Consider the following 27,606-nt stretch of genomic DNA (forward strand, 5'->3'; position numbering starts at 1 on the left):
TCAGATTGTCAGAATTTCTTGTGTTCTAGAAGATAATCTATAATATAATATACATTTTGTTAAAAAAATTAAAGTAAGATTGTTTTTCCAAGAATAAGGATGGGTTTATGTTCCTTTTCTCCCATATGGTCCCCTAGGTTTTGAACCCATTGGAATAATGGTATAATAATAAATATAATAAATAGCCATGGAACAGAACAAAAAGAAATGAAGTAGTGAGTGTCATAGAGATTACACCATGATGACTGTAGCTGTATGAGTGTAGGCATCAACCATAACTTTGAGAAGTACTCATAAATTAGCATATAAAGTCCTTCTTTGAAGGAAAAAAAATATTTACCCTTTTTCTGGCATCATGAGAGGTGGAAAGCAATAGAAGAGAGGGATCAATAATCTTCCTGGTTGCCAAGTATGGCAGTAATTGACTATTGAAATTGCTGTTTACTTGCTGGTTCTTTGTGAAGTAAAGAAGCGGAGGGGGGCTCCTGTTCTGTTACTTACTAAATGGTTAACCTTAACCCAGAAAATATGCCATTACGTTGTCTTTACACAATGATGTCACTGTGTACTGATGACTTATAGTCAGTCACTTGTGTTAAAAGAGTAAGTAACTTAGTGTTAGTACGTTGTGTTTACATACCATTCTGGTTTTGTGGTTAACGTTTATGAAGGTTGTCTTACCATTTTTAGCAGCTTCTTAAGTGACTGCAAGGACTTAGTGCATACTTGCCATGTTGGAAGGGTTATTTGCCAGTTAGTCTCCCTGTACAGTTCCCCCACTCCCCGCCCCAGCACACATGCATGGTATCACATAATTACTCCAAATAAGAGAATAAGCAAGGTCTCTCAAAATTAGAACAGTTACACTTTATGTGGAAAAGTTTGGTTTGGTCTGCTTTTATTTGGTTTGGCTTTGCAAAAGAGGAGGTGGAGAGATTGGCAGGAGGTGCTGGAAGCCATTTTCATGGTTTAGAATTTAGGGATTTCCCTGGTGGTCCAATGGTTAAGACTGCACTTCCAATGCAAGGGCCTCGGGTTCAATCCCTAGTCAGGGAACTAAGATCCCACATGCCCCATGGCCAAAGAAAAAAAAACATGATTTAGAATTTAATACACATGCCATTTAATTTTTGTCAGTTTACTCTGTAATATTTAAAATCTCCTCTGTTTTCTAAACAGCTTGGTTGTTTGATCAAATAAATAATTCATTTGTTTTAAACAGGTCAAAGTGAAGATGTTCTTAAAGGGTCCCAGATCACGTATGTTACAGGTGTAGAAGGGGACGATGTTGTGTCTACACAAGTAGCCACAGTAACCCAGTCTGGGTTGAGTCAACAGGTTACTCTCATATCCCAGGACGGGACTCAGCATGTAAGTACCCACCAGAAGTCAAACAAGTTAAATAATATTTCTCTGAGCCTGGGCTTGAAAGGCAGGTTGGGTCCCAATTGAGGAAAGCCTTGAATTGGGGCACAGAGTTTGGAGTTTAGCTTGTAGGCAGTGCTGGATCTCCTGGAGGCTTTCCAGTAGCCTGTTGAAAGCGACTACATGCAGGGAGATTAGTAAAGAGAGAAGGTTTGTGACTCTGTAGAATTCAAATGGTGTTATGGGTATAGTTCAAATGTGAGGTGGTGAAGGTCAGAACCACAGTGAAATTGAGGGCTTGAAAAGTAATAGATCCATGTGAAACCCAATTCAGAGAAGGGATAGGATTGAGAAGTCAGCAGAGGTTTGGCTGAGGTGACAAGGACATCATTAAAACATCCTGGCAAGTCAGTGATGGGCACATCTGTAAAATTTCCAGAGTGTGACTCTCTCCCTACCTGGAATCATGGGAGTTTACTTAACTAGCTTCACAGAATTAATAGGAGAGGTATCTTGATTTCCCCAGGAAGAGCAACGTAATGGCTGTTGTTCAATAGTCAAACTTGTCATTGTTTTCTAGATGCCACTAGCCTAAAATAATTCAGACTTGATTTCATTTTTAAGCTCTAGCTAAGGTTGTCTTAATAACTGGTGGAAATAGACATATGGGGTTCTTTATCCTTCTATATCGACCTCCTCCATGGAGAACTCTCTTCTTACCTGTCTCTCTCGGACTTTCACCTCCCATGATTAATTTGCCCTTTGTGTTGATAACTGTTAATGTGCTGATGTTAGCTAGAAGGCAGAACGTATTCAGGATAGGAAAATACAAAGCACTTGTACCATCCCATTCATTCCTCTTCCCCTTACTTTTGACATCACTAATTCTACACAGCACTCTTTGTCCACTGATCGGCATATAAGATTTAACATATTTACTAACACAATTTTAATTCAGCATCAACCCTAAGCCTTTTTTAAAAATTAGGTCATCACAGATAGGCTCTGTGGAGGTCATTTGATCTAACCTCCTTCCCTCCCTATACTGGAGAAATTCCCTCTACAGCAGCCCCCATATAGATGAGGCAGTTTCTCTCTTAAGAGACAGTCTATTCCATTGCTGGATAATTTGAGGTTTTATCAGACTGGAACCTACCACTGTGTCGTCCACTCATGGCTTTTCTCTGACCATATAGAATGAGTCTAATCCCTCTTCATATGTTTTAAAGCAGCTATTTTTCCCATCCCAATGTTGTATTTTCTCTAGATATAACCTTCCTATTTGCTTTAGGGATTTCTATTCCATTCCTTTGGTCAATTAAAAAACAAACATTTATTGAACCCAATGACAGATATTTTGGTAAAGTTAGTGTGGGGAGTACTGGAAGGGGGGGTATCGTAGTCTAGTAGGAGAGGGACGTTCCTAAAATGAACAATAATTTCTCATAATGATGGGTATATAATCGACAGGTATGTAAAGTGTTGTGGCAACCTGGAGGAAGGAGTAAATGATGCTTCCTGAAGGAATCTTGGAGGCCCTTGTAGAGAATGGCCATTCAGCTGGATCTTGAAGAATTTTTATGAGTTAGCCAGGCAGAGAGTGAAGGAAAGGGCAAAGTCACAAAAATATAACAGAATATGACATTCCCGGGGATGCAAATGATTTGTTGTGGCTGGAGTGCCAGATTTGTGTGCTGGTTTGGAAGTAGTGAAAGATGAGTCTGGAGAAGCTGTTAAGGCCAGATGATGAAAGGTCATGAGTGCCATGTAAGAAGTCTGAACTGTAGTGATGGGGAGTCACTGGGGATTTGAGCAGGGAGCATAATGAAATTTGTTTGTTTTTTAGAAAGGTGACAAGGTAGAGGATGATTAGGGATGGGTTAGACTAGGTATTTGGAAAGACATTGTATTGCAGAAAATTAGACGAGAGAAAAATAAGGGTCTAAATTGGCAATAGAGATGGAGAGGAGTAAATGCATTTAAGGAATATTCAGTTTTTCCAATAAAGATATTTAAAAAAAAAAAAAAGGAATATGCAGTTTTTCTGATGACCTCTTTCCATTGTAAAATGCTTATTTGCTCCCAGAGTAGACTTATACAAGGATTAGGCCTAGCCTTTAATAAAGACTGCCAGATAAAACAAGAAACATTGCCTGATTGTAAAATGCATTGTATTGCAGGTCAACATATCTCAAGCTGACATGCAGGCCATTGGCAATACCATCACAATGGTAACACAGGACGGAACGCCCATCACAGTACCTGCTCATGATGCAGTCATCTCCTCAGCAGGAACACACTCTGTTGCTATGGTTACCGCCGAGGGTACGGAAGGGCAGCAGGTAATTGCTTTTTTCGTTTATATCAGTCAATACATATATCATATCAAAACCGTTACATAGATGTACAGTGTGATATAGTGGTTAAGCACACAAACCTCAGATTGAATCCCAGTTTTACAACTTCTTAGCTACATAACCCTCTGAGTTTCAGTTTTTCCTCATCTGTAAAATAGGAGTGATTATTGCATCTACCCCATGAGGTTAATAGAAGGATTAAGCAAGATAATGCATATAAAGTAGTCAGCCCAAGTATATATTAAGTGTTCATTAATGGTTGCTCTTCCTATCATCATTATCATCATCAGATGCTTAGAAAAAAAATTCATTTGCAAAATTTAATTTTTTGAATATGTAATATATTCACATAATTCAAAAATCAAAAAGTATATACAGATATGCAGTGAAAAGTCTTCTTTCCACCCCTGCCCCAATAGATATAATCCACTTTTATCAGTTTCTTGCATAATTTTCCCAACAACTCATTAAGCATATACAAACAAATACAAATAAATAGTCATCTTCCCCCCCTTCCCTTTTTATGGTAGTAAATTCTATACTCATCTTCACCTTTTTTCTTTTTTAACCTTAATAATACATCTAGAAAATCTTTCTATTTCATTATATAGAGAGTTTCCTCTTTTTTTTTTTTTTTTTTCCTGCCGTGCAGCATGGCTTGAGGGATCTTAGTTATCTTAGTTCTCCAACCAGGGATCGAACCCGGGCCCCAGCAGTGAAAGCACCGAGTCCTAACCACTGGACTACCAGGGAATTACCTCCTCATTCTTTTTTTAAGCTATATCATATTCCACTGTATCGGACATGCCATAATTTATTTAAAGTCTTTTGCTGTTTCAAACAACACATAACCTTGTGCACATGTGATTTTGCATGTGTGTGAGTACATCTGCTACTAGATAAATCCCTAGAGTGGAATTGCTGGGTGAAAAGACATATGCATTGGTAATTGTTATAGATATTCCCAGACCTCCCTTCTAGGGTTGTACCCATCTGCATTCCTAGCTGCAGCCTTTGAGAGTGCCTCCTCCCCTTCTGATAGTCAACATAGTGGTAAAACCTTTGGATTTTTGCCAATCTAATGTATCTCTTTGTAGTTTAATTTTTCATTTCTTTTAAAATAAATGATGTTGGTTAATAACATTTTAAAACTCTTCTTGTGCTATGCTGAAGGCAGTGCGGGGTTTCACTGCAGCTACCTTACCCTGTTCAGTGAAAAAGTCTGTCAATTAGTAGCTGTCATTCTTCCTAAATTCAGTTATAGATTCAATACCATCACAATAAAAATTCCAGCAGGCATTTTTGAAGATACAGATAATCCGATTCTAAAATTTACGTGAAAATACAAAGGACCTAAAATAGCCAAAACAGTCCTGAAAAAAGGAACAAAATTGAAGGTTTTCTACACCTTGAAATACAAAACTCAGAATCATAAAGCTTCTAGAAGAAAAGTGAATGTTTTTGCAACCTTAAGGTAAAGATTTCTTGGACAGGGTACAAAATGCACTAATAATAAAATTTTTTCTTTTCTGATAAATTGGACTTCTTCAAAGTTAGTTCTGCTCACCAAAAGACAATGTGTAGTAAAAGATTAGATAAGCCCCAAACTGGGAAAAAGATATTCACACTATATCTGACAGTGGACTTATATTGAAAATATATGACAAACTTCTATAAATCAACAATAAAAAGGTGAACAACCCATTAAAAATGAGCAAATCATCTGATTGCTTATTTGAACAGACCCCTCACAAAAAAAGGTACATGAAAAGCAATAACACAAAAAAGTGCTCAACGTCTTTAATCATCAAAGAAATGCAAGTTAAAATCACAAAGAGATACCATTTCAGACACAGGGAAATGGCTAAAATAAAAAAGACAAACAAAACCAAATGTTGGCAAAGATATGAAGCAACTAGGACATTCAACACACTAGTGAGAGTATAAAATGTTACAACCACTTTGAAGAACTGTTTGGCAGTTTCTTATGAAGTCGAACATACCTCTACTCTATGACTCAGCAATTCCATCTAGAATATATACCATATGATTCCACTTACACGAAATCCAAGAACAGACAAGACGATCCATGGTGATAGAAATCAGAAAGTGCTGCTTGGCTGGGGAGGAAATTGATGGAATGAAATATGAAGGAACTGTTCTACATCTTGTTTTAAGTGGTGGTTTCACAGTTGTAGCTAACTGTCAAAACTCAACAGAACACCTAAGATCCATGCATTTTTATTGTTTCTAATTTTACCTTATGCCAAAACAAACAAACAAAAAACGCAACCACTAGCTTTCAGGCTGTCTTATGGAATGGTCCCACCTAATCAGTTTGCAGTCATTTCCATGGCTTTAGGATTCCTGGATGGGTTTATAGCCCAGCTTGGGTAAATATACCTTGTACAGTTGCAGGTCTGGAAAGATAGTGACCCTAAAGCACACATTCTCATGTAGCTTATCTGTAGCCTGTGAGCTAGAAAAGTTCTCAAGAGAGAAGGCTTTGAGAGCTAGAATGAAGCCAGGCAGCTTCCAGCAACTAGGGATATGACAACAGGGATGGGGTTTCACTTGCGGACCTGCTGCTGCTACTGCTCCTTCTGCTGTTAACTACATGTAGGCCATCGGGCAAACGTTGGCTATCCACTGGGGTGTTTGGACCCACCTGTGAATTATCTGTAACACTTACATTGGTTGTAACCATTTCTTTACATGCATGGGAAGAAAGTAGTCAGTCCTTCCCTAAGTCTTTTTTTTTTTTTTTTTGGTCATTAAGGTAATTGCATTTCTGAGACTCATTTTTCCAGGTGCCTTTGGAAGCCTAGTTAGGTATAGACTAAAGAGTCAGTGCTTTCCATCTATTTTAGTTAGTTAATTTCAGATTACAAAAGTAATACATATTCCCAATGGAATAAAATAGAGAATCTAGAAATAAACCCTCACATATATAGTCAACTAAATTTTGACAGTCAGAATTTGATCATTCAGTGGGAAAGGGCTTTTCATTTGTCTTTTCAACAAATGGTGCTGGGAAACCTGTATATCCACATGCGAAAAAATGAAGTTGGACCCTTATCTTATACCATATATAAAAATTAGCTTAAGATGATTAAAGACCTAAACTTAAGAGCTAAAACTATGAAACTCTTAGAATAAAACATAGGTGAAAATCTTCATGATCTTATTTCTTTTTTTTTTTTTTTTTTTTTTTTTTATAAATTTATTTATTTATTTTTGGCTGCTTTGGGTCTTAGTTGCTGCACGCGGGCTTTCTCTAGTTGTGGTGAGCAGGGGCTACTCTTTGTTGTGGAGCGCGGGCTTCCCATTGCGGTGGCTTTTCTTGTTGCGGAGCACGGGCTCTAGGCGCACGGGCCTCTGCAGTTGTGGCACGTGGGCTCAGCAGTTGTGGCTCGCGGGCTCTAGAGCACAGGCTCAGTAGTTGTGGCATGTGGGCTTCAGCAGCTGTGGCGCACGGGCTCCGCAGCATGTGGGATCTTCCCAGACCAGGGCTCAAACCCGTGTCCCCTACATTGGCGGGCGGATTCCCAACCACTGCACCACCAGGGAAGCCCATGATCTTATTTCTTACGTATGACACCAAATGCACAGGCAATGAAAGAAAAAATAGATAAATTGGATTAGGAGATTAGTTCTTACATATGACACCAAAATGATAAGTGATGAAAGAAAAAAATTAATTGAACTCATTCAAAATTAAAAACACTCGGAAGTTCCCTGGTGGCCTAGTGGTTAGGATTCCAGGCTTTCACTGCCGTCGCCCGGGTTCAATCCATGGTCAGGGAACTGAAATCCCACAAGCCACGAGGAATGGCCAAAAAAAAAAAAATTAAAAACACTTGTGCATCAAAAGCCACTACCAAGAAAGTGAAAAGACAATCTACAGAATGAGGGAAAATATTTGCAAATCATATATCTAAAAGGGATTAATATCTAGAATATATATATATATATATTTTTTTTTTTTTTTAAGATTTTTTTGATGTGGACCATTTTTAAAGTCTTTATTGAACTTGTTACAATATTGCTTCTGTTTTCTGTTTTGGTTTTTTGGCGGAGAGGACTGTGGGATCTTAGCTCCCCGACCAGGGATCAAACCCTCACCCCCTGCATTGGAAGGCGAAGTCTTAACCACTGGACTGCCAGGGAAGTCCCTAGAATATATTTTAAAATAATAAAATAAAATAAAAATAATATTATGAGGGGAAAATTATCTAGACTATATAAAGAATTCCTATAACTCAACAAGAAAAAAGCAAGCAAACCAATTTAAAAATGAGTGAAGGGGACTTCCCTGGTGGCGCAGTGGTTAAGAATCTGCCTGCCAATGCAGGGAACACAGGTTCGAGCCCTGGTCCAGGAAGATCCCACATGCCACGGAGCAACTAAGCCCGTGCACCACAACTACTGAGCCTGTGCTCTAGAGCCCGTGAGCCACAACTACTGAGCCCGCGTGCCACAACTACTGAAGTCCGCACGCCTACAGCCCGTGCTCCACAACAAGAGAAGCCACCACAATGAGAAGCCCGCACACTGCAACGAAGAGTAGCCCCTGCCTGCCGCAACTAGAGAAAGCCCAAGTGCAGCAACAAAGACCCAATGCGGCCAAAATTAAATAAATTTTTTAAAAAAATGAGTGAAGGACTTGAATAGACATTTCTCCAAGAAGATTTACAGATGGTCAATTAGCACATGAAAAGATATTCAACATCATTATCATTAGGGAAGTACAAATAAAAACCACAATGAGATCCCAGTTCACCTACATTAGGATGACCGTTATCCAAAAAACAGAAAATAACAAGTTTTGGGGATGATGTGGAGAAATTGGAACTCTTGTGCATTGCTCATAGGAATGTAAAATGGTGCAGCTGCTGTGGAAAACAGTGTGGCAGTTCCTGAAAAAGTTGAACATAGAATTACATATGATCCAGTAATTCCACTTAAAGGTATCTACCCAAAAGAATTTGAAAATAGAGACTCAAACTAAAAATCAGCTATCTACCTTGATGTTAAAATAACCAGTCTCAACATTTAAGACTATTTACTTCATCTTTTTTTCTGTGTGTATGCGTATGTGAACAAAGTTAGGATTATAATACAATTTTGTATGCTTGTCATCCACTTAACACTACATCCTGAGTACTTTCTCATATCAATCAAATGTTCTTTTTTTAATATTTTATTTAATTATATTTGGTTGTGCCGGGTCTTAGTTGCGGCAGGTGGGCTCCTTAGTTGCGGCTCGCCTTTTCCTTAGTTGCGGCATGCATGTGGGATCTAGTTCCCTGACCAGGGGTTGAACCCGGGCCCCCTGCATTGGGAGCTTGGAGTCTTAACCACTGTGACACCAGGGAAGTCCCTAAACGTTCTTTTAAAAGGATTTTTAATATTTACAAAATAATCCATAAAATGGATATGCATAACATATTAACTCATTCCACATTCATAAATTGTGCAAGCCTCTGATTATTTTCATAGGAAACAAATTCTAGACATGGAATTATTAGATTAATGGTATGAACTATTTTAAGCTTCTTGCTACATATTGCCAAATTATTTTCTGGAAAGTTTTAGCAATCATGCCATGGATCTAAAAGTGTTCTTGTTTTCACTGTATTCTCACTAGCATTAGGATTTTTTTTTTTATATTTGCATAATTCACAAGCCAAGGATAAATTATATTTTTACTTTCATTTATTTGGTGAGGTTGAACATGTTTTTCATATTAGCCTGCAATCTGTTTTTTCTTCATTGAGGTAAAATTTACATACAGTGAAATGCACAGGTTTTTTGTTTGTTTGTTTGTTTTTTGGGTTTTTTTGGCCACAGCGCGCTGTTTGTGGGATCTTAGTTCCCCAACCAAGGATTAAATCCGGGCCCCTGGCAGTGGAAGCACAGAGTCCTAACCACTGGATTGCCAGGGAATTCCCTGCACAGATCTTAAGTTTACAGTTCAGTGAGTTATTAAACATACACACCCATCCCATCCCAAACAAGATCTAGAACATTTCTATCGCCCCAGAAAGTTCTCTTGAGACCCCTTCCAGTCAGTCTCCACCTAGTTATTCTGATTGTATTATTTTGTTTGTTCTTAAACTTTGCATAGTGGAGCCAGAGTATGAACTCTTCTATTTTTGGGTTTTTTCTTTTAACATAATATTTTGGAGATTTATCCATGTTCTTGTTTATAACATCAGTTCATTGTTTTTTATTGCTGAGCAGTATTCTGTGGTAGGAGTATATCACAATTTGTTGATAGATTCTCCCCTTAATGAACATTTGGGATGCTTCCAATTTTTGATTATTGTGAATAAGGTGGCAGTGAAAATTCTAGTACAAGTATATTTGTAGACATATGGTCTCATTCTCTTAGATAAATACCTGTTAGTGGAATTGCTGGGCCATGGGGTAGAGGTATATTTAACTTTATATGAAAGTGCCAAACAGTCCTCCAAAGTGGTTTGACCATCATACACTCCCACTAGCAATGTATAAGACTTCTGTTTGGGACTTCCCTGGTGGCGCAGTGGTTGAGAATCCGCCTGCCAATGCAGGGCACACGGGTTCGAGCCCTGGTCCGGGAAGATCCCACATGCCATGGAGCAACTAAGCCCGTGCACCACAACTACTGAGCCTGCGCTCTACAGCCTGCAAGCCACAACTACTGAGCCCGCGTGCCACAACTACTGAAGCCTGCGTGCCTAGAGCCCGAGCTCTGCAACAAGAGAAGCCACTGCAATGAGAAGCCCACGCACCACTACGAAGAGTAGCCCCTGCTCGCCGCAACTAGAGAAAGCTTGTGCGCAGCCATGAAGACCCAACATCGAAGACCCAATGCAGCCAAAAATAAATAAACAAATAAATAAATAAATAAATTTATAAAAAAAAAAGAAGACTTCTGTTTGTTTCACAACATCAACATCTTGTGTTGTTACTTTAAAAAATTTTAGCCATTCTAGTGGATGTGAAATGATATATCATTGTGGTTTTAATTTGCGTGAAGGTTGCTTAATTTCTTAATATCTGGTACTTCTCTAGATACCTGTTGTTCTTTTTTTTTTTAATAAGAAAATGTGTTTTTTTTTTTTAATAAATTTATTTTATTATTTATTTTTGGCTGCATTGGGTCTTCGTTGCTGTACACGGGCTCTTTAGTTGTGGCGAGCGGGGGCTACTCTTCTTGGGGCGCGCGGGCTTCTCATTGTGGTGGCTTCTCTTGTTGCGGAGCACAGGCTCTAGGCATGCAGGCTTCAGTAGTTGTGGCACGCAGGCTTAGTAGTTGTGGCTAGCAGGCTTAGTAGTTGTGGCTAGCGGGCTTAGTTGCACCACGGCACATGGGATCTTCCCGGATCAGGGCTCAAACCCGTGTCCCCTGCTTTGGCAGGCGGATTCCTAACCACTGTGCCACCAGGGAATTCCAAGATACCTGTTGTTCTTGATTTTTAATTTAAATCTGTTATGGTCAGAGAACATATTCTGTAAGATTTCATTATTTTGAAATTTGAGACTTGTTTTCCCTGTCTTTCATTGATTTCCCATTGTATTCCATATGTATTTGAAAAGAATGTGTGTTCTACACTTGTTGGGTGTAGCATACTACACATTAGGTTAAGGTGGTTGATAGTGTTGTTCAAATATTCTATAACCTTATTAATCATTTCTATATTTGTTCTACTAGTTACTAAGAAAAAGGAATTAATATCTCCAACTATGATTGTGGATTTGTATTTCTCCCTTTTAGTTGTTAGGGGTTTTTTTACTTCCAGTATTTTAAATCTCTGTTATTAGGTGCATACATATTTCATTTTAATTCCTCAAATAACTTCCTAATAATACCCTTCTGTGTTACTTTTTTGTGGTTGCTCCAGGGATTAAAATGTGCATCCTTAAGGTATTGAAGTCTACTTAGACTTAACATTGTACTACTTTACATGAAATCTAAGAACCTTGCAACAGTATATTTTCATTCATGCCCCTACCCTTTGTGCTGCTGTGATATATTTTACATTTACATGTTATAACCCCGACAATGCAACATTATATTTTAGCATTAAACAGTTAATCTTTTAAGTAAGTTATAGGACGACAGGAAACATAATATTTTATACTTACCCACTAATTTATCATTTCTAGTGCCTTTTATTCCTTTCTGTAGATTTGAGTTTCCATATGGAATCATCCCTTTTGCCTGAAGGATATGCTTCAGCATTATTTGTAGTGCAGATCTACAGTGACAAATTCTGTTTTTGTTTATTTGAAAATATATTATTTCACCCTTCTTTTTGAAACATTTTTGTTTTGAAGGATATTTTTGCTAGATATGGAATTTTTGGTTGGCAGTTAATTTTTTTCTTTCAGCACTTTAAATTGTCTCTGTCCTTCATTGTTTCTGATGAGAAATCAGCCATCTTCATATCATTGTTCCCCTGTATATAATATATCAGTTTTTCTCTGGCTATTTTCTAGATTTTTTTAGCAATGTGATTATGGTGTGATCTTCTTTGTATTTATCTACTAGGTTTCTTATATATAATTATAAGACAATATATATAATATTATAAAACATTATATAATAATTTTGGAGGGGTATTTGTTTCTTACCGGATTTAGGAAAAGTCTGGCCATAATTTCATCAAAAGTTTTTATTCTGCCTCATTCTGTTTCTCTTTTCCTTCTGGGTCTCTAATTACATGTATATTAACTTGGTATTGTCCCACAAGTTGCTGGGGAGCCATTCTTTTTTTTTTTTTATCTTTTTTCTTGGTTCTTCAGATGGATAATTCCTATTGATCTTAGAGTTCACTGACCTTTTCTTTTGACATCATCATCTTCTATTAGGCCCATTCAGATAATTTTAGATACTCTCATTTTCGATTGTAGAATTTACTTTTTTTTTTATAGTTTTCATTTATTTACTGAGATTTCCTCTTGTGTGCATTCCATAAGCCTTTTAACATATTTACAATAACTGTGTTAAAGTCCCTGTTTGCTAACTCTAACGTTTTGGTCATCTCATGGTCTGTTTCTACTGACTTCATTTTCTCTTGACTCTGGGTTACATTTTCCTCTTCTTATGTGTTGTAATTTTTTTATTGTATTCTGGACATTATGGATGATACATTATAGAGATTCTTAATTTTGTTATATTTCTCTGAAGAATGTTGATTTTGCTTTGTCAGGTAGTTAAGTTACTTGTAGAGGCTGGGTTTTATACTTTATTAAAGTAGTTCTGTTTTAGTTTTGCCATTTAGTCTCAGGGTGAATCTTCAGTCCTGGGATACAATCTTTACTCCTAAAGTGTGGCTCTTAGGGTTTCAATGGAAAACCTGAGGTATTTTCCAAACCCCTCTAACTTGGTGGGATTGAAATTCTAAATCCTGTCTGTCCTGCGGTATCGCTGAAATCTCTTCTCAGCTTTTCAGCCTTCTAGCTGCTGCTTTCTACCAGATTTATTGGAACCTCCCCAACACGTTTGCAGTTCTGAGGTCTTAAAGAATTGAGGGGAGTTTATACACAGGTTTGGGAGCCCCCCTCCCTCTGGTTTTCTCCTTTCTAGGATATCCCTCTCAATACGTAGCCATTCTGGCAGCCATAGACTCCATTATCTGATACCTTAAGTTGCCCTGTGCTGCTCAGACTGGTGAGTGCCCTCAGTGGAAAAGCTATTTAAACATAGATGTGACCCAGTGTGGTTCCCTTCTTTTGAGAATCCCCTCCATTTCCTGCCTGCTTTTCATCATTCACCACTGCCTTCAAATGGTTGCTTTTTCATATTTTTTTCCACACTTTATGATTGTTATCTGCAGGAAGGGTTAGTCCAATATAAGCTACTCCCCCACTGCCATACTGAAATCTGTTGCTGGACTATGGAACATTACTGGAATTGATCCAAGCTAAATATCTATTAGCTCTAAAATCTAGCATTTTTAATGGATTAATGGCCAAGTAAAATAGTAGTTTCAGTTTTAAACTTATTCTTTCTCTGAGTTTGGCTGGACAAAATTCTTAAATATCATATAACAGAAGTAATTGATGCCATTTTCTTTGTTATCCACATAGCAAAAGCTATATTTGTGGTTTAAGAGCCACAAAAGCACTTTTAACCACTTTGAGTAGATGCTTCAGGAACAAGATGGAAAGATTCCATGGAATCTAAAAGAGGAAGTGAGTATAACAAGATGTGTTGCTTGGAATTCCCTGGCGGTCCAGTGGTTAGGACTCTGCGCTTCCACTGCAGGGGTCATGGGTTCGATCCCTGGTCAGAACTAAGATCCCTCAGGCCATGGTGAGGCCCCCCCACACACACACAAAAAAAGGTAGTTGCTATTTTGTCAGTAATGCTACTGGTACTTTGTCTTCCTAGTTAATGGAAATCTTTTTTTTGTTGTTTTTTTTGGCCACACCATGCAGCTTGCCGGGATCTTAGTTCCCTGGCCAGGGATCGAACCTGGGCCCTTGGCAGTGAAAGCACCAAGTCCTAACCACTGGACCGCCAGGGAATTCCCAATGGAAATCTAATTTTATTTTTATTTTTTATTCTTTTGTCTTATTTTTTATTTTTAAAAATTTTAATTGTTTTTTATTATTTTTTAATTTTTTAATTTTTAATTTTTTTATGGAAATCTAATTTTTTTAAAAATAAATTTATTTGTTTATCTTTGGCTGCGTTGTGTCTTCATTGCTGCATGCGGGCTTTCTCTAGTTGTGGTGAACGGGGGCTGCTCCTCATTGCAGTGTGCGGGCCTCTCACTGCGGTGGCCTCTCCCGTTGCGGAACATGGGCTCTAGGCGGGCGGGCTTCAGTAGTTGCGGCGCACGGGCTTAGCCGCTCCGCGGCATGTGGGATCCTCCCGGACCAGGGATCGAACCCGTGTCCCCCACATTGGCAGGCGGATTCCCAACCACTGCGCCACCAGGGAAGTCTGGAAATCTAATTTTAAATGCAACAGATAAACAGGAGAAAATAGTATATCTACCAGTGATCCAAACTCGGGAATAAATAGACATTTGAGGTGTGAATTAGTCCACGTGTGTAACTTCACAGGCAGCCGCTTAGGGATAATAGAATCTAGGCACAGTCATGTCTCTCCTGGTTAATGGAGCCTGACATAGCGAATCCACTTTTTCAGTGTCCTCTACCCTGTTTTGCCATTGGCTCACTTCATAACCTTAGATACGTCCCTTCTATCTGAGCCTCAACTTGCTCAAATAAAAAAGAGGAGTCCATGGGAATTCCCTGGTGGTCCAATGGTTAGGACTGCCGCTTCTCACTGCCAAGGGCCCGGGTTCAATCCCTGGTCGGAGAACTAAAATCCCACAAGCTGCGTGGCACAGCCAAAAAAAAAAAAGAGTCCAGAATAGACAATATGTAAGGTCTTTTCCAGCTTTAGGCTTCTACAAGTGTATGGTCAGAAGGGAGGTTTTCCTCTTGAATTTGAAGACAGTCCCTTGTGTTAAATGGATTTTAACCTATTTAAATCATAGTTTTAATTTTTCTGTGTATTTCTTAAGGTTGCAATTGTGGCTCAGGACTTGGCAGCATTCCATACTGCATCATCAGAAATGGGGCACCAACAGCATAGCCATCACTTAGTAACCACAGAAACCAGACCTTTGACCTTAGTGGCAACATCCAACGGCACCCAGATTGCAGTTCAGGTGGGTACAATGGCAACTGTCCTCCACTGACAGCAGTGCTGCTCAGCTCTCAGCCTTGTACACTCTGCTTTATGCGTAACCTTCACAGAGGCAGGGCACAGAATCATCTGTATTACTTAGCCACATTAAGGAAATTGCTGTGTTTGAAGTAGACTCAAAGAGACTAAAACTTTGTTTTCTACCATCCTTGTATATTCTAGGGGAATTTATAACAAGACAAATAAAGCTCCTGGTATATATATATACCTGTGTGTACCTGGCCAGCCATCTTTACTCTCAGAATAAAAGTCTAATTAGGCAGGATTCTATAAAGCACTTAGGAGTTATTCCTTGGAAATGAACCTCCTGTAAACATAGACCCCAAGTTAGTCCTCTGAGAATCACTGCACAGCTGTATTTTATGGTGGGGAATGTCAGAAGACTGTGAAGAACACATTCTCTGGGAAGTCACTGCATTCAGGCAGAGAATCTAGAATGCTAGGTGTAGATTACCTTTCCTTGGGAAGATTTTTTTTTTAATGTATTTACTTGGAAAAGGGTTAGAACATACTCAAGAAAATGCCAGCTGGTTTTAATTTAGTTTATGGGCATAAAAGCTAAAGGCTCAGGAAGCTCTCTATCTCCACTGGAAAAGATGAGCATCTTTTGTTCCTTGCATGTGTGAAGGTTTATCAAAATCCTAAATAAAGAAACTGTATCCCCGGCAGGAATTTGTTTTTATGTTTTGTGGATCAGCAGTTGTACCTTAACAAGCCCAGGTGTCAGAGTTACAGAGAGAAATTTTACTTCTGGTATGTTATATTTCTTTGGCATCTTGACTGTGGTTTTGTGTATGTTTCAGCTTGGAGAACAGCCATCTCTGGAAGAAGCCATCAGAATAGCATCCAGGATCCAACAAGGAGAAACGCCAGGGTTGGATGATTAATCCTCAGAACAATGGAGCAATAAAGCAAGACGAGCCTTTCATCTTCAGGCAGCAGAGATCCATGAAGCCCGGGCCCAGGAAAATTAGAAATTTTCCATTCCTGAAACACTGTACACATTTTTATGCAAGAGTGGAGAACATTTTATTCTTGACACTTTTGTGTATATAACCCTTGGAATAGATTTCCCAAACTGATTCATTGTGTACAAGGAAGTATGAAATTAGGGCAATACGGTAAATTTTTATGTTACTCTTTTATCAGATTGCAAAATCCTAGAGTCTACATGCAAGACCAGTGAAGTCTTATGGAGTCTTATGATAGATTTTTAACTTACTGTGAAAAATTAAAGGCTGTATCTAAAATGTCAAAGGTTCTATACATCAAACAATCATAATTCCAAAAGCCATCATGGATAATAAAGGATGTAAAGCCTTCACATATTTCCCTCAGCTAGTAGAGTGTCTGCAGTTTTTGTTCTACTGTATACTTGTCCATTTTTATTTGTATCTCACGGTTTGAAGACTATTCACTATAGTTTTCCATCCCTGTTAAATACCAGCTCTTCAAGCTGAAGTGCTAATTGTATTAGCATTACATTGGATTATGTATAAAATTACAAAGTTTGGTTATTTAAAATTAAAAAGTTAAATCCAGTACTTTGGTTTTGTTAAAGATTTTCCTTAGCGTTCAGTTTCTTGTTACTGTTTTTTTAAAATAATGAACTATCAAAGTTTGACCACAGGCTGGAGCCCGGGATAATAGTGCTGTAATTGGAAATGGCTTTACTCTGAAAATTAGGTTAGTGGGTTGGTGTAAATTATTTATTTTTGCTTATGTACTTTTGTTTTAAAGCATATTTACCCTAAAGTTTATTATTAATTTTGAATACAGCAATTTTTTAAATGTTACCTTTATATTTGTTTCATTAAATTGGTATGGAGGTGGGGGGAAGTGTTGTAGAAAATACCACGAACATAATAAAATACAACACATATATTGAGAGTATATTGTGTATCAAGCACAAAATAAGTACTTTTCCATACATTTTTATCTACTCATAACAATTTTGTGAGATATGTGGGATTTACTACTCCTGTTTGTACATAAGGAAGCTGAAGGTCCAAAGAGGTTAAGTGTCTACCCAGGCCTTACAGCTGTGGTGAGGCAGGGCAAAGACTTAAGAACCCAGACTTTCTGACTCCCAAGTCCAGGGTGTTTTTTCACCACACCACAACTGCCTTCTCAGATGATAACCTGTGGCAGAGATTATCAAGATGAACTATGGCGATCTCGATTGCCCAATGACCTGAGCACCTGAAAAACCATCTCTAATGTTGGAAAATCAGTGTAGGCTCTACCAAGGTCCAGAAAAAGGGGGGGAGGGTGTGTGAGGGTTGTCCTGCAACAATCACTTCTTTGCTGTTGTTCACCATGCTTTGTTTGCCAGGGAGCTGAAACGTGGCTGTTTTTCATTTCAAGCCTTACAGTAAAAAGGAAAAAATGTTGTGCTGTTTTATTTAATATAAATGTTATCTTTGATCAGGTTCTTTGAAGTCTTGCTAAAAAGGGTCATGATTTAGTGATTTGAAATGGGAAACCCTTCAGGGTTGGGCGGGGGGATTGGCTGCTTTCCCTTCAAAGCTCTTCATAGATAGATAACATTAGAAAAGGTCTCAGTCACCCACAGTCTCAGTCTCCATTCTTGACAGAGACATTTAAACACACCCATAACTCCCAGCTGAGGCTCAGAAAGGGGCCAGCATGGGGGGATAGAGGAAGAACAGAATCTCAGACTCACGGGGTGGTGCTCCCACCTCCCGGTCCCGGGTCTGGCTGCTGACAGGGAGCTCTTCAGCTGGGCCCAGCTGGGTCTGCTGTACTTCCCAGAACCAAAACCCAAGCTCAGCCTCCTTAGGCTTTGCCTGCCATCTGCCTTTGTTCAGGTTCCAGGGTGTTTCTCCCTCGCCCCAGCTCCTTTGCCAGCTGGATTGGGCAGTGCAGAGCTGGACGCGGCTGGTGGGCCTGATTATACCTCAGCTCAAAAGAAAATGCCTTCCTACTGGCACCAGAGAAAAGGGCAGAGGGGTGCTGCTGGTTTGTCCCCTATCTGCCTTCCTGCGAAGGGACCTCAGGAGCATAGGAAGGTGGCATATTGCCCCAAGGGAAGACTCCAGCTGATGTATTGAGAGTTGCTAGTAAAGCTGGTGTGGGCTTTCTTAGTGCAGGGTGCAGAAAGGAGCCCTCTGAAGTTGTAGAGTCCCCCAAGACCCTTGATGAAAGCAGAGTACACTATTTTTTTTTTTTTTTTTTGGCCGCTCCACGTCTTGCAGAATCTTAGTTCCCCGACCAGGGATTGAACTTGGGGCCACGGCAGAGAAAGCCCCGAGTCCTAACCCCTGGACTGCCAGGGAATTCCCCCAGAGTACATTCTAGCAGATGGAGCTAGTTGAAGCATAACTCTCTGCAATATGATCCAGGCGATGCTCAAGGCAAACATTTCAGTCCGAGAAAAACACCTCCACTCTATCCCAGACACAAATTGAGGCCACTACAGTCCGCACTCATAAGAATTTAGGAAATAAAGAGAAGGATTTGGCTTCCTTAATCCTCTACAGGTGGCAGCTCTCCAGAGGGCCACACTGCTCTGTGGGCCCCCACTTCACCCCCAGGCCATTAGGGGCAAACTAACCTTGGACAGTCTCACGTGCCGCCTTCCTGTATGGCAGCCCTGGGACTAGGTAACTCGGGAAGCCATGCACTCAGCGCTGAAACGGGCTGGATTCCATGTCTCATCCCAAGGAATTTACATTTCCTGGCATGGATTAGTTGTAGACCAGTTGACCAACACTGAGCGGGGAGTGGGGAGCTGAAAGGAAAGGGGCACAGATGGAGTCTGTTGTCAAGGAGGGAAAGGAAAGGGAAAGGCTGCTTCAGCCCCTCCACTGTGAGCACTTATACACTTAGTTAGGTTTCCTTTAGGGATGAGGGGGTCTTTCAAAGAATACCCTAGCCAAACATGCTCTTTTCTTTGGCCTGAGGAACGGGACATGTGACCGGTACCGTTGAGGACCCTGCACTTGGGATTTAATGCACTGTGGTTGCAGTCTTGAAATTCTTAATCATTTTATCTTTAACTTTGGGTTAAGGGAATTCTCATGGAACAGTGGAGCAGGCACTGGGGGCTCGGAGCCTGAACTTACACACATTCCCACCCCTGCGGCCTCCGTGGATGGGTTCTCACTGCCACTCCCCTGCCTGGCAGGGGCCTGGTGCCAGTGTAGGAAGGTGGGTGCTGGGGGCATGCATGCTGTGGAGTGGGGCATGGTGGCAGCCATCCTCACCCCAGCCTGGCGGCACCACGGTGCTCCTGGTGGGCGGCCGACGTTAGCGGAGTCTTGACAGGGGCAAGCTCTTGCCCATCCTTGTACTGAGTGCGTCTGAGTTTTGAGGATACCTGGGAGTAGCCTGTTTGCTGTGGGCTGAGGTGGCAGGCCTGTGGGAAGGGGAAGGTGGCAGCTGTCAGGCCGAAGAGACCACCTGCCTCAGGCACCCATGGGGTCCTATGCCCTGGAGGGTCCTTTCTCCTGGCTCTGTGCCAGGGGGATCCTCACTTCTTCCTTCCACTTTTCCTGAGGCTGGCTCTGTTTTTCTCTTCTAGCCAGCTCAAGGTACCCTCCTGGAATGAGCCACAAAATTCAAATTGTGTAATTTCAATGATTCCAAATACAACTTAAATACTCTTGACATTTTCATCTAAAACTGGCATTGCATAATATAAAGATGAAGGGTAAAATTCATGCTAAAAATTTGTCTTTAATTTTTCTTTACTTAGGACGACATTAAATAGCAAATAAAAAACATCATGACAAGTCGAGAGAGTCTGCAAAAGGAGGAAAAAGCTTATGTATTTCTTTATGTGTATGGGGGGGCGGGCTAAAATATACATAACATAAAATTTACCATTTTAACCGTTTTTGAGTGTGCAGTTCAGTGTCATTAAGTACATTCACATTGTTGCGCAAACATCACCACCATCCATCTCCAGAACTTTTTCATCTTCCTAAACTGAAATTGTACCCATTAAACAAAAACTCCCTCTCCCCGCCCCCTCCAGCCCCGGGCAACCACCATTCTACTTTCTCTTTCTATGACTTTGACTACTCTAGGTACTTCACAGAAGTGGAATCATATGCTATTTATATCTGGCTTTATGCATACCTTTAACAGCCCTTTTTTCCTGCTTTTTGACCAAGAGTCCCCATATTGTCTTTTTGTACTAAGCCCCACAGATTATGTAGCCTGCCCTGCTGAGGAAAGCTCTTCAATTCTCTTTTTGCTGTCACACAAGAGGTGTGACTCGTGTTTGGGGAATATATCATACGCTTTTATGGGCTCCCTTAGGGTAACTGGGAACTTCTACTTCCCCATAACTCCTGGAGGTCCTGCAAAGCAGGTCACCTCTGGCTGTTCCCTCCAGCTCTAAACTCACCTGGCTTGAGAGGTACAGCGTCCTCAATTCTCCATACAGGAATTTCATTTTGCTTCCAGAGCATGGCTAAAATTGAAAGGCAGAAAGCAAGTCATGTTGAGAATAAAGAACACTCAAGAATCAGGATAATTGCATGAATAGGTAAAATGAAAATTAGCTGGCAAAAGCTTTTTCTTTTCACTTTTCTGCGTTCAAATGACAGAAAATAGGATTCTTGCTCTAATGTCAATCCCAAATTTCTCCCAGTTTGTTTCCCTTCTGCAGAGTTTCCCTGGACACACAGGAGGCATCCAAAAAAGCTCTCCAGAAGACAGAGCACCTTCACTAATCTGTCCAGAAGCCCATCTGCCTAAGAAAGGATGTGGAAAACAGCTCTAATCTGAGTTGCAGACTCAGTCCCAGTGCCCTCCAGATAAATTCTGCAATTTCTAAGGAAAAAGGAAAGAGGTAAAATCTCTGCTTCCGCAAGGGAGTTGCCTTATCTTTTTAAATAGGGAGCTTTTGCTCCAAGCCAGTGACAGAACTTTTGCGCCGATGAGGACCCTGGGAGGGCAATGGGTCCCAGTTGGGAGCAGCTCTTACACTCACCAGACCGTTTACCCAGATGAAACTGATCAGCCAAGCGGTTTCCCCACTGCATTAGAGCTTTTCTAACATTCTGAAATTACTTAATGTTCTTTTAAACGGAAAATCAGGAACAACAGAAAAGTGGACCATTTTTTTCTGCAAAGGTGATCTTCACTATTGTGAAGCTGGTGAAATTTTGTGGGTATATCAAAGTCAAAAAGAAAGCAATTAGTTAAGGATGAAAGGCTATGGCAAGCCTTGGGGTCAGCCACCAGCAGGAGGCGCTAAGTAGGTTCAGGGAGCAATCGACAGCTACACACTGCTTCACCACCTCCTTCTGGAACAAATCAACTGGCTGTGCCTGGGCGAGGGCAGTCCTTAATCTTGAAGGAAGTCATTTCATGCTAGGAGAAAACAGGGTTAGTGATAGGAAGAGAAGGACCCTGACTGCCTTCTCAGGTCACAGAGTTTGACATTAGGAGGAAATGCCCACACCAGACCTTGGAGACTAGTTTTGTGTCTTGGCTCAACCTGGCAACCACTTTTGGCTTTATAACCAGTGTTGACCAAAGAAATACTTCTGAGGGCATCTGAGATTCAGTTCTGAGATGCCAGCTGCAATCCTTGTGACTAGAAGGTGCTGAGGACTAAATATTCTCACACATGCACTTACAGGGCAAATCTCTGCCAGGCCTAAGAGTCCCAAGTCCTAGTCACTTATTCCTACCAATATTCAACACTCCTTAGCCCACTCCTAATGAATGCATGGGCAGGTTGTTGGCAGTGTTTGGCATCCTGCATCACACTGCACAGTCTCAGGGAAAGGTCTATAGGGTCACCTTCCTCCATCCCCACAGGAAAAGTCACTTGCTCACCCAAAGGCAGAGCCCAGTCCAGGGCCCCAGTGTCAACCATGATTGGATGCAAAAGGGTGCTGAAGCTCCTACCCCATGTTCTTAGACAGCAACCACTGGGATAAATGCCCTTTGCTGCCCTACCCTTGGATCCCAGTCTAACAAGCAGGCTCTGACCTTGTTCCCAAGGGTTGCATCTGCTACTACTCTGGAGATGTTTTTAAAAACTGTTGCCTTTAACTACCCTCTTTGGCTAGCTTTCTTCCTCTTTCTTCCTCATTGCGTATCAGAAGAAGATGAGGAGGAGCTTTTTATTCCGAAGCTGACTGTTCCTTATTCATACTATATGTGCTCTGACTAAGGACTTGCTCATTCGGAGGAAGAAGAGCCTGTTTCTAGCTCCACCTCTGAGACTAGGAAGTTAGAACTTAGTCAGTCTAATGCACTCTTATCACTAGGAAAAATTCTCAAGTTTTCCTAAACAACTCTTCAATCAGTGACAGACCAAAACTAAATTATAGACTAGTTTTAAGTACACAGCAATGAGAATGTATGATCTTCAACTGCATGTGAAAGTATGAATGATCCTCATAAATATAATGTTCAGCAAAGGAAGCTGGACCTAAGAGTGCGGGCCAAACCATTCTCATTATTTGAAGTCAGGACAGTGGATACTCTTGGTAGGGAGGGGAGCTGGGGGTGAGAAGAAAGCCCAGAGGGAAGTTGAAGCTCTAGCTTCATGGGCATGTCCATAGGGCCCTGCACTTAGAAAGGCCTCACTGGTGGTTTAATGCTCTGCTGTCACCATCTTAAAGTTCTTAATAAAACTAGAACATTGCATTTTCATTTCTCATTGGACCCTGTAAACTATGTAGCTGTAATGTTCTATTTCTTAATCTGAGTGTTGAATTTGTGAATATTCACCAAAGTGTACATATTTTGATATGTTTGCTTTTCTGTATGTGTATTATACCTCAACATGAAGTTTAAAAAAGTTGAATTATAGATTATTTTAAAAATAAGTCAATGAAACATTACTTATGGAATGCAGCCAAAGTTGTATTCACAAGAAAACTCATGACCTTAAACACTTTTACTGCTGAATAAGAAAAAATAAAAGTTCATTAACAAAGCACACAATGCAGGACCTCAAAAAAAAAAAAAAGCAATACCTCAAAAAAAAAAAAAAAAAAAGCTGAACCTAGACACATTAATGAGCAACATCTTTCAAACTTTCACAGAATCAATCATTCTCATACTATTAAAGCTGTTCTAAAGCACAGAGAAAGAAGCAAACATTCCAGTGTTTCATGAAGCCAAAATCCTATAAAGATTGTACAACAGAAAAACTATGGACCAGTTCCATTTATAAATATAGATGCAAAATGCCTACATGAAATACATGAACATAATTTTGCAGTATGTTCTGAAAACAACTTGACTACAGTTTATTTCAGGAAGAATAGAGTGGCATAATAGAAGGAAAATCTACTCATCTAATTTACCACATAAATAATTAAAAAGAGGAAAAAGCATAATAATTAAGAGAACTGCTAAAATGTGATATAATTGAATATCATTCCTCATAAATATTCTGACAAAAGGAAAAGAATACTTCCCTAACAGATATAAATCATGTCCACATGCACACATACACATAATCGCATCTTATCAACCAATATTCTTCTTCTTTTTTTCCAATATTATTCTTAATATCCCCATTAAAGTCAGGAGCAAGACAGGAATGCGCTCTACCTCTCCTATAATTAGCACCATGTTCTAACCAACTGAGCTAACCAGCCATTGAACACCTCACCTCTTATTTAATGTGGTTCTGGAAGTGTTAGTTAATGCAATTAGACAACAGAACAAAGTAAGGGTCATAAATACCAGGAAGAAGGACAGAATTATCAATTATATGATTGCCTACCTAGAAATCCAAAATAATCAACTGAAAAATTGTTAGAAGTAATCCAGGAGCACAGAACATGTTTTGTGTCTTTATTTCATCTTCGCCATTATTCTGTGCTCTTGTTGTTTCTAACCACTGGTTTACAAGCACACAGACACACAGGGCCCTGGAAATCAGCAGAGCTTGGTAGTGGTGGGTGGGCATCAAACACAAGGCTGGGCTGCTTCAAAAACCTTGAAGGCAAGGCAGGTGATCCAGTCAGAATTGGCAGGAGCGTGTGTGAGCAATCCTACGTCCCAAACTGAGCTCCTGGCTCAGTTAAGATTCTGAAGCTGGTAACCAGGGACAAAGCCTCTTATTCTGTGCTTAAAAGTGAGCCTGTAATAAATCAGAGGGCTCCTGGAAGCCCCTTCGTTATCAGCACCTCACCACAGACTGCAGCCAGAGAACAGAGCTGTTTGTCTGAGACCTGCAGGAAGACCAGTCCAGATGAAGTAACCAGGCTAAGAAAACAGAAGCACAGGCTCCTTTCCCAAGAGCAAAGCCAGGGGAGGGAGATAGGGAGGTGGGGAAGCGAGGAAAGGGAAGGAGGGCTAGGGCATCAGTGACCAGAAAGAGAGGAGAGCTCTAGCATGTCAGAAAAGGCAGGGTATGGGTCTCCAGGACTTGTGCCATATTCCACCTTCCCCATCCTGTTTTAGAGCAATGATACGGCCTTCCTCTTGGCTCTCTCTTTAGTTGGTACCTAGGCATTTTGGAAGTGAGATTTTTTGATAATTTTGTATATTTCTCCAAATGTCTTCCCTGTGGTAAATATATTTACTCTAGGTTAATTTTTAAAAATTGAATCATTATACAGTTTTGCAACCTTTTTTTCGTATCTTAGATATCTTTTCATTTTGTACATATAGCTCTATCTCATTATTTTGCAAACTGTGGTTACTTATTATTTAATGGACATTCGGGTGGCTTCCAATTTTTGGTATTTTAAACAATGCCTACAACACAATTCCTCCAAATCTCCATTTGGCTGATTCCCTCACTTCATTCAGATTCCTGCTCAAATGCCACCTCCTCAGAAAGGCCTTCCTAGATCATCCTATTTAAAATAGCACCTCCCTCCAACCCTCTACCACTCCTTAATCCCTGACACCTCCCTTTTTCTTATATAGCACTTATCACTACTTGATACTTTTTGTACCTTTGTTTACTTATATATTGTCTGTCTCCACCAGAGGCCTCAAAGTTTTATGAAAGTAAGGACTTTGTTTTGTTTCACTGCTGTGTTCCTAGTGCCCAGAAGGGTGCCAAGCCCATAGGGGAATCTCATTAAGTATTTACTGAATGAATTAATACAATAAACATTCTTTTATATATTTTTGCAAACCTGTAGAAATGTTTACTAGCATTGCTGAGTCAAAGATTATAAATATTTAAATTGTAACAGAAATATTCAAAACAATCTTTTAGGGACTTCCCTGGTGGCGCAGTGGTTAAGAATCCACCTAGCAATGCAGGGGACACGGGTTCGATCCCTAGTCCAGGAAGATCCCACATGCCACAACTACTGAGCCTGCGCTCTAGAGCCCGCAAGCCACAACTGCTGAGCCCATGTGCCACAACTACTGAAGCCCGCGTGCCTAGAGCCTGTGCTCCACAACAAGAGAAGCCACCGCAATGAGAAGCCCACACACCGCAACCAAGAGTAGCCCCCCTCGCCACAACTAGAGAAAGCCCGCGCGTAGCAACGAAGACCCAACGCAGCCAAAACTAAATAATTAATTTTTTAAAAATATTAAAAAATATATCTTAAAAGTGGTACCAATTTACACCCACCCCCATAGCAGACAACCCTCTGCAACACAGCATAGTATCAATCTTTATAATCTTTCCTCTTGACTTTAGAATTTAAAATACATGTGGATTTTATGGTATAACAAAAAGGTAGAGGTGCCAAGTCTGACTGTCTCTGATTCCCACTCCCCTCAATCACGCCGTACAGGAAGTGTGCCCTGCGGTCCAGACTCTAGCAGCACACTGTACAACTAGCCTGGCCCACGGCTGGGTCCTGTGACACTGTCTCCATCAAGTCTCCCAGTGAGTTCTCACCCTCACCTTACCCCATTCCTGACAGGGTAGAAAGAGCTATTCTTTAAGTCAGTAGTAATACAGTCTCAGTAATGCTGGCTCTATGACTGTGTGATACAGGCATTTAACGTGTCTGGGTTTCATTTTCTTCATCCGTAAAACGTGAATAAAAATACCTCTTGGACGGTTCCTATAAAGATTAAGTAAGATAAATATGTAAAGCATCTGGCTCGGTGCCTACCATATAGCTGGCACTATAGCCTTCCCAGCTCCCTTCAAAGCACTCCAGCTTTTTGTGGCACTTAGGACATTTCTCATATTCTGACCTGTATAAAAGTAGGGGCAGTGTGTAGGATATGGATGGTGCTTGAACATGGCACGCACTCAATAGAAGATGCCAGGTAGAGTTGATTTTTGCATTCAGGAACTAGTCCATCCTCACTGGTATGTTTTTTTTCCATGTACATATTTACACCACCAATCAGCTGATCGTATCCCACACTGCCGCGTATTCTCTACCCAACTAGCTACTGGATGAGCTCATCTCTCAATCCTGTCTGAGCTGAACAAGGCCTTTTACAGAACTTTAAAACTGACTCACCACTGAGTCATGAAAACATAGCAATACCCAAACACACTCCTGTTGCTTCACAAAAGACCAGCATGGGATGTCTGCCTTATCTCCTTTCCCTCTCTTACTGAGACTGGGCCCCTTGTCTCACTGGAGAGGAGTCATCACATCTTTTGTGCGGCAGTAATCTGAACAAAGCTGGTTTAGATAATCACAGTGTGGCCAGCAGACAACTCGTGGTCATCCGGGTCATTTCCTGTGTATGTCACTAACCCAGGAGGAGAGGCAATTAATCAATTACCCGATTGTGTATTTAGCACCGGCATTCTGTTGGGCACTCACTTACTGATTCCTCCTGTTTATAACTGTGGCCACTGTGAAGTGACCTTTTCAGTTATTGAAACTCATGAAGAATAGAGAGAAAAGCAGCCCTTTGCAAGTAACATTGGAGAAAATGGGGCTACTTCGTTCCATTCCAGTAAAAAGAAGTTCTAAAATAGCAAATAGGAAGCATGATGTTTTGGCTAACTGCCTCACAGAGCTGTAATTTTAAATGTGGGTTGAGAACTCCTCTCTTATCTAGAAATAATATGGCCAGTGGTCAGTATTTTCTCTTGGGAAAAGTCTTAAAGTTAGTATTCTTGCCACAGGCCTTACTGATTGCAGTGGACTGTCAAGTCGTTGAAGATTAGGGGGGCCTGTGTAAAGGCTGAGATAACTGGGAGCAGGCCTGAAGGCTTCTTTCACTAACAAAACTGGTTATAGCCAAGGTTTTGTGTATGTACAGACACAACTG

General features: G+C 40.4%; 1 protein-coding gene and 1 non-coding gene across 7 annotated transcripts in view; one reads left to right on the forward strand and one right to left on the reverse strand.

The window, feature by feature from the left end:
- The window catches only part of ZNF143 (zinc finger protein 143), a 59,124-nt gene extending 42,292 nt beyond the window's left edge, over positions 1–16,832 (forward strand). For 4 of the 6 annotated variants that reach the window (XM_061202976.1, XM_061202980.1, XM_061202981.1 and 1 more), the window contains exons 13-16: positions 1,223–1,371; positions 3,546–3,707; positions 15,257–15,403; positions 16,245–16,832. In XM_061202976.1, the coding sequence (XP_061058959.1) occupies positions 1,223–1,371; positions 3,546–3,707; positions 15,257–15,403; positions 16,245–16,328 (542 nt within the window). In that variant the 3' untranslated portion in view covers positions 16,329–16,832. The remainder of the gene's footprint in view (positions 1–1,222; positions 1,372–3,545; positions 3,708–15,256; positions 15,404–16,244) is intronic. The other 2 variants (XM_061202978.1, XM_061202977.1) reach the window with 1 other exon arrangement.
- Positions 14,173–14,245, reverse strand: TRNAE-UUC (transfer RNA glutamic acid (anticodon UUC)). Its single transcript has one exon. It is a non-coding gene; the product is annotated as a tRNA-Glu (tRNA).
- Positions 16,833–27,606: the final 10,774 nt, after the last annotated feature.

This window comes from Eubalaena glacialis, chromosome 10 (assembly GCF_028564815.1).
Source record: "Eubalaena glacialis isolate mEubGla1 chromosome 10, mEubGla1.1.hap2.+ XY, whole genome shotgun sequence".
Classification (NCBI taxonomy): domain Eukaryota; kingdom Metazoa; phylum Chordata; class Mammalia; order Artiodactyla; family Balaenidae; genus Eubalaena; species Eubalaena glacialis.